General features: G+C 58.4%; 1 protein-coding gene across 2 annotated transcripts in view; it reads right to left on the bottom strand.

Moving 5' to 3' along the window:
* Window positions 1–203: 203 nt before the first annotated feature.
* SPSB1 (splA/ryanodine receptor domain and SOCS box containing 1) overlaps window positions 204–12,960 on the bottom strand; it is a 69,170-nt gene continuing 56,413 nt past the window's right edge. The window contains exons 2-4 of one of the 2 annotated variants that reach the window (XM_049711483.1): window positions 12,114–12,247; window positions 10,191–11,033; window positions 204–2,218 (exon numbers count right to left, since the gene is read on the bottom strand). In XM_049711483.1, the coding sequence (XP_049567440.1) occupies window positions 2,091–2,218; window positions 10,191–10,884 (822 nt within the window). In that variant the 5' untranslated portion in view covers window positions 10,885–11,033; window positions 12,114–12,247 and the 3' untranslated portion in view covers window positions 204–2,090. The remainder of the gene's footprint in view (window positions 2,219–10,190; window positions 11,034–12,113; window positions 12,248–12,960) is intronic. The other variant, XM_004272363.4, reaches the window with a different exon arrangement.

Consider the following 12,960-nt stretch of genomic DNA (forward strand, 5'->3'; position numbering starts at 1 on the left):
CTCAGAAACTTCTGAAAAAGGATGGGGATGGTCTAGGATCCCCCCTCTGGGATTCTCGTTCTCCTCCATCTGGGGCTCCAGCTGGCATCCCACCCTCTGCTAAGGGGTCGGGCGGGGGCAACCACCCAATTATCTGTTGAAAACCATGGACCCGCCCTTTTCCCTTCCCCCAAAGCACAAAGAGGGATTCCGAAGTGTTTGTGTATTTTAATAAACTTTCCTTTATTAGGTGACTATTATCAACCATCATAAAATAGAACGGGAGTTTCAAAACTGTACAGGCCACAAGGCTCCGGGCTGAGAGGAAAGAAAGGTGGGGTCGAGGTTCAGGGAGCTGTGGGGGCGGAGGTGCAGAGAGATGGCAAGGACCCCGGTGATTTGCCCAGCGTCCGTGGGAGACGGCTGGGTCAAGGCGATAAGGCTGGGATCTGTATAAGTGAGACCCTCTCGTGTGTAACATTCATCAGAACATGACCCACCCCGAAACAGGGGTGAGGAAAATCTTTCAAAGTCTAACAGGTTAGGTTCCCCCCACCCGCTGGGGGACATAAAACCTCCAAATAATAAGGGGGTAATTTACATTCCTCACCCAGTCTTGGCGCCAATTTTGTGCTTTAAAAAATATACTCCACTGGAAGACGTTTTTTTCTTTTTTTTTTAAAAGGTACCCTACAGCAGCTGTTTAAAACACAATTCTTACAGACAAATATATATGCATATATATTAAACATTTTAAACAAATAAAGTCATCTACTGTACCTGTACAGAAATGAGAAGGCAGATTCTAAGAGAGTCGACTTCAAGACATAAGAAACGGTGACTGTGCCGGCAGGTGCTGGGGTCTGCTACATGGGGGAGTTGTGCATGGGAGGGTGCGTCCCTCTCCTGCTGGCTGTCCGCCCCGACCCCTGCCCCACCTCACGGCTCTGGGGCACCATGATGAACCCGGACAGGGGCACCAAGCGGAGACCTGCACTGGCTTCTAGGACACGCAACTCCGCTCTGGTCTCCCCCACCCCGCCCTGCCCCCGGCCTCTCAGGGGATGGAGAGTCACTCATCCTCCCATCTCGGTTCGGGTGGTCCTCAGGGAAGCTAGAGCTTCCGAGGATGCACGTGGCAAATCTCAGGTAGGAAAGCAAAAACAAAACCCAACCCACACCGAAAAACCCCACAGAAGACTAAAGAAAGAAAACCACGCGCAAAGACGGATGAGCCCCAGCGATGGGTGGCTGCCTGGAGAGATACGGGGAGCTGCCGCTGCCCGTGCGGACGGGTCCCCCAAGGCACTCATATTGCACGTGAGGCTGATGCCCCCTCAGGGGCCCACTCGGGCACTCGGAGCAGAGCCCCCTGGAAACTGTAGGTCAAGGGACCCAGACAAAGACACCCCTGTGCCCACGTGGGGACACACGACAGACACGACCCAGCGAAAAGGCCAGGTGAGGCACACACATCCCAGGGAGGGGCAGGTGGAAGAAAAGCAACAGAACACTCCAGAGAGAGGTGACCCGAACAAGGTGTCCTTTCTAAGTGGAATAAATAAATGGCTTTTGTTATTGTTAAAAGAATAAATACAGGGTACGGGGGCACCGACAGCCAGGACTAATGCTGGGTGCTCACGTGCCTGGGGAAGGTCCCGGTTTGGTTTCTGCCTCGGTGGCCACGGTGAGCTTCTGACGTCCTGAGCTTCGTCCGGCGCGGCTGCCCCGCTGGGCGGGCACCGGCCCTCATCTAAGCACCTCTTAGCACCCCCGGGATCTGCTCTCGGCGCCATGGGACCTGGCAGGTGCGGGGGCACCCAGGCCACCCCGAGAGCAGATCGGAGCTCAGTGTAGTTTATCCTCTGTGTCCTCTTCCCAGGAGGGGCTGTGAGGCGGCATGCGGGGAACTTCTGCCAGTGTCCGGAAGGGGGACAGAGGGGCCCGTGTCCAGAGCAGTCCGTGTCCGGCGGGGCAGCCGGGGAGGCTGCAGAGGAAGGGCAGGACTTCCATGCCGCAGACGCCGGTCCAGGGCACGGGCACGGCGGTGGCTCAGTGAGTTGGCACCGGGGTGGCCGGGGGCAGCCGTGCTGGCGGTCCCGGGTGGGGCATCACTGGTAGTGGAGGTAGGCCTTGAGGGAGGCGGGCAGTGGCAGCGCGTGGATCTCACCCAGGCGCTCCTTCCCCAGGGCCAGGCGCACCGAGCGGCGGCACAGATCCATGAGCGGCAGGGGCTCCGCTGCGGAGACGGAGGAGAGACAGAGGACGCTGGGTTAGCACAGCTCTAGGTGGTTCTAGAACAAACAACACTGACAACAGCAATAGCATCGTTAATACTAGTTTTAACGCCCAGATGAGATGACTCCAGATTAACTCATTTTACACTTTAAGTGAATTATTAGTTGCTAGCACGGAGAACTCACTGGACCAGGCCCCTTTGTAAGCCCTCATCTAATCCTCACAGTGGTTTATTATGAATGATTTGATAATCCCAGGGAGTTATACCATGACCATCATCCCCATTTTGCCAATGAGGAAACTGAGGGACAGAATCCAAATAACTTGCCCAGGGCCACACTGCTGGTAGGACACGGAGCAAGCATTCCAAGCCAGGCCGTCCCTGCTCTAACCCATCAAACTAGAGGCCCCCTCAGTGCACGTCCATCCGGGACACACAGGATGGACTCTCCCCTGCACGTACCCCCAGCACCAGACCCCACGCGGACCTTTAGGAGGGGAATCATGTGTGTTAACCCAACTGCTCACAGGGACTGTTCTCCAGTCCCTCTTACAGCTGAGGGCGCTCAGGCACAGAGGAGACCGAATTGCCAGGGCTACAGGCTGGGATCCAAATCCCAGCAGTCTGGGCCCAGCGCACGGCAGAGCTGCCTCAGGAATCCGGATTCGAGAAGGGCTTCTAGCTGCAGCCTGCAAGGGCACCTCTGTTCTTGTGTCCCGGAGGGCCTGGGACCTAGCTTCCTGCAAGAGAGGCTCCGTGCAGCCCGCATCTCAGATAAATTCTCAGCTCCAGAAGGAACCGGAACGTCATGGCCTCCAAGGCCCTGGAGGCTGCTGGGAGCACGGTGGGCCCTGCTCACCCTGAACCTCTTGCAGCTGACTCCTCCTAGCTCTCGTACAGGTGAGCACACCGAAACAGCCTGGGGTCCCCCCACGGTGTCCTGGACAGGCAAAGAGGTGAAATGAGGGCATATGTGGCCTCATCCACGGTCTCCCCCAACTCCTTTGTGAACAAAATAAAGGTCAGACCGAAAAACTGAGAAACCCCCCACCATTTCCCTTGAGATCCCATTCCACCAATAAAAAGTGGACGCAAGTTCTGTAATATTCACCAGTGTGTCTCAGAATATTAAAAATAACATTTAGAAATTCAGTTATTGGGAACCTGGCGGTCCAGTGGTTAGGACGTGGTGCTTTCACCGCCGAGGGCTTGGGTTCAACCCCTGGTCGGGGAACTAAGATCCCGCAAGCCACATGGCTCAGCCATAAATAAATAAATTAAATTAAATTAAATGATTAAAATTCGGTGATTGAAGGCCAAATCCTAAGGCTGGGGGCGTTGGGGGAAACGGGGAGCAACTGAGTAGGGGCTCCGTTTGGGGTGATGAAAGCATTCTAAGATGGCCTGCAGCAATGGCTGCAGTCGTGAGCGTGCAGCGGACCACTGCATCATGCGCCTTAATGGGTGAAATGTATGGCATGTGAATTCTATCGCAATAAAGCTGCCATTAAAAAAAACAAAAAGTGCTTCCCTGGTGGCGCAGTGGTTGAGAGTCCGCCTGCCGATGCAGGGGGCGCGGGTTCATGCCCCGGTCCGGGAGGATCCCACATGCCGCGGAGCGGCTGGGCCCGTGAGCCATGGCTGCTGAGCCTGCGCGTCCGGAGCCTGCGCTCCGCAACGGGAGAGGCCACGACAGTGAGAGGTCCGCGTACCGCAAAAAAAAAGAAAAAAAAAAAAGAATACATCTTAGGCTTGATAGTGCATTTACTAAATTCCAGGCTTTAAAAGAAGACAAACGATGGCTCTTCATCTCCCACGGGCAGTCACAGGAGACGGGATGGAAGTAGTAAATGTTTTTCATGGAAAGCTTTGAAACGGGGCCTTCCCTGGAGGCAGGAGGATGAACTAAATGACCTTCCATCTTTGTGGGTCAAGGATTCCACAGACCTGGTGGCTTGGGCTGGGATCCTTCCACCTGCCAGCCCGCAGAGACTTGGGTCTCCTTCACTGGACCTCGACCTGCCTCGGTGGCCCCAGATCTGGCCCCTCACTTTCACCCTGCACAGCAGCCTGACCTCGAGCAGATGGCTCCTCCACCCAGGCCTCAGTTTCCCCAGCTGGAGATGAAGGATGTGGACCAAAGCCTCCCCGGAGTCCTACGGGCTGAGCTCCTGAAGGCCAGCGACGCCTCACAGCAGCTCTCGGCCAGACCTGCGGCTGAGGAGTGAGTGGTCCTCTGAGCAATCGAGGGGGGAAGTTCAGCTCCTCTCCTCCACTCAGCTCTCCTCCATCCTCCTCCGGCACCCCCTCCCCCAAGGATGTGGCTTAGCTCCCACTGGGAGGCAGAGGGGCCGGGCTGGGGGAGGGAGGGCTGAGAGGGAGGTCCCGTCACCACCTCTTGGCTAAATGGGTTTCAGGTCAACTTACCAACACCCTCAGGAAGAAACGTTTCTAAACAGCAGGTCATTCCCACCCCACCGCCACTGATCCTGCGGGAGGGCAAAACAGCGATGGCCAGGGTCATGGTCTGATTGCAGAGACCGTGCGTGAGGCTACAGAAACGGACATGGGCACGGTGCCAGGGAAAACGTCTGTCCCACAGATTTTGGTTGGTCGCTCACAGGACCCAGAAGGCCTCCCCGACGACCTCAGTCCTTTCGCCTGGGGGGCTGCAGGTTCTGCATCCGGCTCCATCCGCGTGGTCGGTGCCCACCGCTCTTCCGCGGAGGCGCGAGGGGTCTCTGGCCGCCACGCCCACCTCTGGGAAGCCCAGGTGCCCGCTCCTGTGCATGGTTTATATGAATGAGAAGGGGTGGTGCTCGGGGACCAGGAAGCGAGGCCGGCGCTATTCCTGGGAGCAGAAGGTTGAGCAACTGCACGAGGCCACGTCTATATCTCCAGGAGAAGCGGCCACCTGCTGGCCTGTTTGAACACACACGGCCGGGGCCACCTCTCGGTTCTCCGAGAGACTGCAACCCAGCCGGAGCCCCAGAGCCTGGCGCCGGGTCCAGTTCACAGGCTGTGAATGAACTTCGGGTCTGTGAGGTCAAGGATGAACATCTCAAGTCAGGAAGTGCCCGGTTCAGCAACGTTCCCGCCCGCCGCCTTCACAGCTGCCGGGACTGGCCCTATGCTCCCTCCTGCAAGCAGCTTGCCATGAAAACGCTCCAGAAATGTGTTCTAGAAAGTCGTGGGTGGAGGATGACCATCCCGGGACCTGTGTGTATTTTCCCTTTACCTCAAGGCGTTTTTACAAAAAAGAAGCAAAAGAAAACACCAACCCCTTGTCTTTGCCAACTGGGGAAGGATGCCTGACACCCGGTCAGGTAACATGGGCACGCTTGGTTCTCTGCCGCCCAGTTCTGAGAACATGCTGTCCTCATGTGACCTCCCCCCCACCCCAGAAGGAAGCCCCTGCAGGGCAGGGTGATCAGTCCCCCCGATGAGGAGCTCGCCCAGAGCCCAGCTGGAATGGGGGAAGGAAGGAGCCAGCGTCAGGTGTGGGCATCCCAGGAGGCTGGGAGGCCACAGGAGGAGGTCACCAAGGCAAAAAGCAGGAACAGAGGTGGGCCTTCCCTGAACCCACAGTCATGACAAACCATACCAAATGTATCTGGGAGCCAAAGAAAGGGAGAATTTGAAAATGCTGAACTGCAGGGCAATGCTTCCTTAGTGGGAGGCACCATTAACAGCAGGAGGGAGGACCCACGGGGCAGGGACTCTCCCTTGTGTGATGGCCAGTCTGTTGCTTGCAATAGGCCTTTTCCCTCTTGCATCTCCAGGGAGCGTGGTGGGCAGACCTAGGGGCCAAGCTGGGCCCTGTCCCCCGCCTACAATGACCATCACTGCCCTTTCACCCCAGAAAAGAGCAAGGTGACACAGCAGCCCCTCTGGTTGCAGCCTTAGCCCTGGAAGTCTTGAGCCCCTAGAAAGAGTCAGAACCAGTAGCCTGTGATCAGAGGCGGTTGGACAGTGGTGGAGGTCACATAGGGACACGCTGCCTTTGCTCTGGCCTCGGCCAGCTCAGCCCATGGCCCCAGCACTGGGGCAGAGACTCTGCGGGGGAGGGTACACCTGGCATCCCGGGGAAGGCGGGCTGGGAGGACAAAATGCCCAGTGCAGCAGCCGGGGTGGAGGGGAGGGGGCCGGGCACAGGCCTCTGGTGACTCCGGCTGACCCCGCTCTGCAAACAGCTGCTCCCTGCTGAGGTCAGGACCTGGCGGCCGGGGTGGGGTGGGGCTGGGCGGGGAAGGAGAGAGCAGACTTTCCAGACAACCCAGGGAGCACTAACAGGTCAGAATCACCCCCAAGACTGTGAGAGCAGAGCCCGGCCCAGGCCTGACACCAAGAAGATGTATCTGGCCAGACCTTCTGTCTGTCACTGCCTGCTCCCCCTGGGTGGACCCTGACATTCCTCCTTCCTCAGCTGCAGTGGAAAGCCAAGCAAACCCTCCTGGGCAGAGGACTTGGGTGTCCCTGACTTCACTCCACAGACACTCCACGATCTGAGCGCTGGGCTCTGTCTGTCACTGTCTCGTCTCCCCTGCAGGTGGTAGCACAGGGAGGGGGACGTGCTGTGGGTGAAGTAGCACTGCCCCTCCCCCCCCAATTCAGGACCATCTGGAACCTCAGAATGTGATCTTATTTGAAACAGGGTCCTTGCAGATGTAATTGGTTAAGCAGAGGTCATACTGGAGCAGGACGGGCCCTGTCCTTATAAGAAGAGGACAGATACAGAGGAGGTCACGGGATGACAGAGGCAGAGACTGAGCGATACATCCACAAGCCGAGGCGTGCTGGCGTGGGACGGACTCCCCTCCGAGCCCTCAGAAGGAACCGACCCTGCCCACGCCTTGGTTTCGGACACCTGAACTGGCACAGAACACATTTCTGTTGCTTTAAGCTCCCCAGCTGGCGGCCATCTGTTCCTGGGGCCCCAGGAAATGACCACACCACCCTCCTCTCCTGTCTACACCAGCCCCTCCCTCAGGCTTTTGGACCCCCCCCATCCTGACGACCCTCGTCAAGGTCACCAGTGATGACCTCATTGCCAAAGCTGATGGACAAGTCTTGGCCGTGAGTGTACTTGATCTGGCATCACTGTGGCCTTCTTGAAGTATCCTTTCCTCACTGGGTACTCAGGACACTACTCTCCCCTCCAGCCCTACGGCTACTCCACCTCCCCTTCCCCATCGTCCACCCGGTGACGCGCCCCAGGGCTCGGCCACGGCCCTCTCCTCCTTCCTCTCCTTGGTGACCTCATCCAGGGGTTGCAGATTTCAGCTCCATCCCCACTGACCAATGGACCCTGTCTCCAGACCCGCAGAGCCACCAGGATGTGTCACTTCCCCACATCCACGGCACCCACCCTGGCCCTCACCCCCAACACCTCTCCCCTGGACAACCGTCACGGCTCCTCCCTGACCTCCCAGCGGCCACTCTTACCCCTACTGTCCATTTCTACACAGGAGCCAGAGTGACCCTTCTAGGACATGAGATCTAACATCCTGAGTGGCCCCCACCCATCCGGATCCTCCAAAGTCAGCCAGCAGTGCAGACTGGGGCTCTTTCATGTCTGACCAGGAGCGGGGAGGCGAGAAGCCAAGGGGGCCCCGGCACTGCCTGGCATTATGGTGGGGAGAGAGGGGCGTCCTCATCCGTAACCAAGACTGTCGAGGGGGCCCAAGCCTCTGGGCACTTCCGGTTCCCCCCTGCCCCCGGGTCCAGCGCAGGGGTAGCCTCTCGTAGTGCATGCCCATGCTACTCCTCTCCCCCTCAACCCCCTTTTAAGTTTCCCAAACAAGAAAAATTGCGAAAGCATCTGACCTCCCATCTTATGCAGAGCTGACAGGGCATCTACTGATGACGCCCGTCTGGGCCTCCAGGACTGGGCCTCCAGAGCCTCGCCCTGGCTCTGCAGGGGAGCAGTTCTGCTTGCTCGTGCCCTGTCTTGCCACGGGGGGAACAGGCCCCAGCCCCCTCCCAGCCGCTCCGGGCTCTGTGTTCTGCCTTGGAGCTGGGCATGTAAACAGTGAAGCCGTGTGAACCCCCAGCACTGATGGACTTGTTTCCAGAGGGGACAGGGTTGCCCTGTTCTTGTAGAGGCCAACAGTCTCAGAGGCCTGGCAGCAAGGCAGCGGACCCAACAATTCACCCATCTGTCGGCACACAGTGGGCATTAAACTCCCTGGGGCCGCGGTCACTCTCTGTTGGGAAAAGGCAGACAGAGCTGCAGGCAGGGTCCTCTGAGACCCTAGGTCCTGGGCCTTCCAATCCCTGCCCATCCCCACACGGGGCAGATGTGGCTGTGGACCTTCTACCCTGTTACCTGGAGAGACAAGACGCACAGCACTCGCCCTGCTGGTTCCCTAGACCAGGTCTGAGGTTCCTTCCTCAGAGAGGTTACCTGCTGGATGCCCACCTAGCCACCCCTGCCAGGAGTCCCAGGACCTAGGGTGCAGGCTGCACAGGTGAGGCGATGCCCTGCCTGGCTGTGGGCTCACTGTCACCGCCCAGCCAAAGCCTGAGAGTGGCAGTGAGGGAAAGAGGGACGGCAGAGGCCTCCCAAGAGAAACATTTTAAGAGTTCACTCTGACTGATGGCCCTGGATGTTTTCTGGTATCTTCCAAAGACTAAAGTGGGGAAGAGGAAGAGTGGGGGAACCTGAAGGTTTGGAGGCTGCAAGACCAGAGGAAGCATCTGTGCTCCTGACCCTCGGCCTCGCCCATGGCTCACCTGGCCTGCAGGTGGGGTTAGATCTCAGGTGCCAGGCCATATCCGTCCCTTAAAGAGGTCAGTGCATGGATGGATGAAGCTTTCCAGCCCACCCCCTTTCCGAGGTGAGATCTGCAGACGGTAGAAGGGACTCATGAAGGAGTGAGGGTTGAGCATGGGTATGGACAGTTCTGGAACGCTGGGGCCTCCTGCCACCATGGGCTCCCAGCCACAAAGCCACAGAACCCTCCGCTTCCCAAACCAGGGCAGTGCTGCCACAGGTAGGCTATATTCACACGTGGTCTGAGAAAGGCCACTCCCTTTTCCAAAGGGACAGGTGGAAATTGCCACTGATTCAGCCTGTTTCTAATCCATGTTCTCCTCTCCAAAGGCCTCCTGACATCATAACTGAACAAACCCCCTGCGGGGGTCTGTGTCCCAAAGAAGCCCACTCAGAAGGCTCCAGCACCAGGAAAGACCCTAAACCTGTCTAATGAATGAGAGGCCACTGGCTTTCATTTATGTGAGAGGCCCTAGTAGCCCCAAAGCTGCAAAACCCAGCTCAATAATATGCTGGTTACTGTGCTAGAATGTGGTCAGCTGCAGATCAAACCTGGAGGCAGGTCAACCAGAAACAAACCATGTTTATCAAAGACCATCCATCCACCCATCCACCCATCCATCCATCCATCCACCCTTCTATCCATCCACCCACCCATCCATTCACTCCTTTAGTCATCCACCCACCCATCCATCCACCCACCCATCCATCCATCCATCCATCCACCCACCCATCCATCCACCCATCCATCCACCCATCCACCCATCCATACATCCATCCACCTCTCTATCCATCCACCCACCCATCCATTCACTCCTTTAGTCATCCATCCACTCATCCATCCATCTATCCACCCATCCACCCAGCTATTCATCCACTCATCCATCCACTCATCCATCCATCCATCCATCCATCCATCCATCCATCCATCCATCCATCCACCCACCCACCCACGTATCCACACATCCATCCATCCATCCACAAGGTGCTGCCATGTAATCTGCAGACTCTGGCTAGAAATCCTCACTTAACCAGAGGTAGGCAAGAGTCGCCTCTGAGGATCTGAATGCTGGGATGTCTACTTAAAGACATTTAAATTTCAACAACTGTAAACTTCTAGCTGGGCCCAGCGAGGACCAAAGGGGACACAGGGAGTCCAGGGACACTGCCACCTCAGACAGAGCAGAGGACACTTACGGTCAAGTCCATTCAAGTAGCGCATGCGGATCTCACAGTGGCCCCAGACGGCACTCACTACGGGATAAAGTTTTTTGCCCTTGAGTCCCCGAAAAGCTACTCCCATGTACTGTCCATCCACAATGAAGCTCAGGGTCCCGTCGTCCATATCCAGGGCCACCAGGAAGGAGTCAGGGACAATGAACGTCTCGTCTGGCTCCAGAAAGGCTGGGTACGTTTTGCTCGGCTGGTTTTTGCCGTCATGGTAGAGCCGGTTGCGCCCCAAGTCCCAGCCCCAGGACTCGTGGTTATTCCCCACGAGTGTCGTGTACCCCACGGAGTGCAGGGGGGCGTCTGCCGTCGCCACCCCCACCACGGCGTGGGTGCCGCGCTGCCTCATGGCCCACGTGATCTGCCACACGTGCAGCCCGCGCGTGTACCCGACTTTGCCCCTGATGGCGTCTGTGCTCTGGGCCACCGGATGCCGGTGAAAGATCAGCTTGTCGTCCTCCTTCACAAAGACGTTGAGCGAGCGGTCATTGTTGTTCCAGGAGTGGAGCAGCTGGACGTCGTAGGACACGGGGGGCATGTCCAGCAGCAGGTCCAGGCGGGTGGGCTTGCAGTAGTCCAGACCCTGGAGCTCCTGCTTCAAGGGCCGGTACGTGGGGTCCCTCATGTCCACCGTCTTGATACCTCCAGTGACCTTCTGACCCATGTCGGCCTCCCGTTTCACCTGGTCACCAACGCCCAAGGCAAACTCATCAATCACGGGGCCTCTTCTCCAGTTTCCCAATCAGGCCTGGACGGCACTCCTAAGGGAGTTTGCTAGGCGGCCTCTGCCCGGTGTGGAGCATCTGGTACTGCCTAGTGGATGGAAGGAGAAACAGGAGGCCAAGTGAGCAGGAGATGCGGAGAGAAGGGGAGAAACTAACACGGTTCGTGTCACTCCGGCACGTCCCAGCAGTCTGCCTTCTGGGCTCCTATCACACCGGATTCCGGGCAGGCCAGAGCCTCGGCACACAGTGAAATTCCCTTCTGTCCCCGCAGCTAGGTTGGCATAAAGGAGGGAGGCCGTCCACCTGATGGTCTACGTGGACAAGCGGACTTCAGGTGGGCACCACTCGTAACTGTGTCGGGTGCCCAGCCCGAGGCTCACCAAATACCTCATCACGGTTTCTCAGGGCAGAAGGCCAAGGTGGCCCGATGCCGAAATCAGCCCAGTGCAGTGGGCATCTCTCCTGGTCGAAGCAAGGGGACACCTACTCCCTGCGCCGGCTGTTTGGAAGGAAGGTGAACCCCCGAGTGTCAGCAGAAGCTGTTTGAGATGCCACCTCCCGGTCCCTCTCTCTTCCGGCACAGCCGCCTCCGAAGACGTACCGCCGGTTCACACCAGGGAAGGGAACCCCAGTGCACATAAAGCTCCTGGTCAGCGGTCCCTGAGGCCGCAGCAACCCCCCAGCGGGCCCCGAGTCGGGTGGGCGCAAAGGCTCTCAGCCCCGGCAGCTCTGGACCAACTCGTAGACGGCCACCCCTTCCCGCCCACACTCTTTCAACTTCTCCTCGGGTCCCCACAGCCCATCTGGGGAGGAAGTCCGACTCCAAGATGCCTCACTCCCGCCCTGGCTCCACCATCCCTTGGCTCCTTTAAGGGAAATCAGAGCCTTGGGCTGGAGGAGAGATCTCAGTGCATCCCTCCGTCGTCCTCTGTCTCGGCAGCACCAGGGGGAGGGGCTGAAACGTGCGATGGGTAGGACTCCGGCCATCCCTGCCACGCCTGTCCCCGGTGTCTGCCTTGGAGAAGGGACAATCGCGAGCTACCTGGGTTTCCCGAGACTCACTCAAGAGAGAAGGTAGTTCCCGCCATCAGAACCCCACCCCCGCCCCCGGCCCGCAGAAGGGGCTCTTGGCTGCCTGGTTTGGGGGGGATGGGCTCCCAGGACTGACCAGACAAGGGAGCAGGCAGGGTCCTAGCTACATAAACACGACCAAACGAGGATACAGAGGAGCTGGGCGAGAGGCCATCGGCGCCTGCTGGAGAAGCATCCCAGGGCCACTTGTTCCGAGGAGCACGATGGTGCCTGGGTCAAGCAGAACACAAAGGAGCCCTGTGTAAGGGCTGCAGCGGGCGTGTTGCTGTCCCACTGTGGCAGAAGACAGAGCGCCTGCCGGGGGGCGAGGGCAGGGACCGGCTACGGGAAATCTGGGAACCTGGGACTGCTGGCCTCCCTGTCGGGCGCCCAGGCACCAGCAGGGCCGGGAGGAGGGGCGGGACCTGCGCGGGGCCGGATGCCGGTCTGGTCTCTGGCTGCCCTAGAGACGCCTTCCTCTCAGCCAGGAAGAGACCCCGTGAGACGCCGTCCTCAGGGTGGCCAGGGCCCCTGGAGACTGGCTCTCGGCAGACACCGGAGTGGGAGCCCTTGGCCCAGACCTCCTTACCTCCGTGGGCAGGTCCCCCTTCTCGCCCTCGGCTTTGTGGTGTGGAACAAGAGGCTCCCTCATGGGCACTGCTTCAGAGAGGGGCTGGGACCCCTCATGTCAAATGTTTGCAAAGCTGTACAGAGCTGAGGGGTCCCTCGGCGGCCGGGAGACCACCCTGGTTCTGGAAAGTTCTGTGGATATGGTGACCTCACGATCTAGAACTCCCAGGACAATCCCAGTTTCAAGCTTTCAGTCCCATCAACAGTCAAGAGCCATCGAAACCTCCAGGACTCCCCCCAGGGCCCTGCTGAGCGAGCACCCATGGCTCTGGGGCCTGATTACCAGGATGCGGGGAGCCTGGGTTTTGGTGTGG

The sequence above is a fragment of the Orcinus orca genome, chromosome 1 (genome assembly GCF_937001465.1).
Source record: "Orcinus orca chromosome 1, mOrcOrc1.1, whole genome shotgun sequence".
Classification (NCBI taxonomy): domain Eukaryota; kingdom Metazoa; phylum Chordata; class Mammalia; order Artiodactyla; family Delphinidae; genus Orcinus; species Orcinus orca.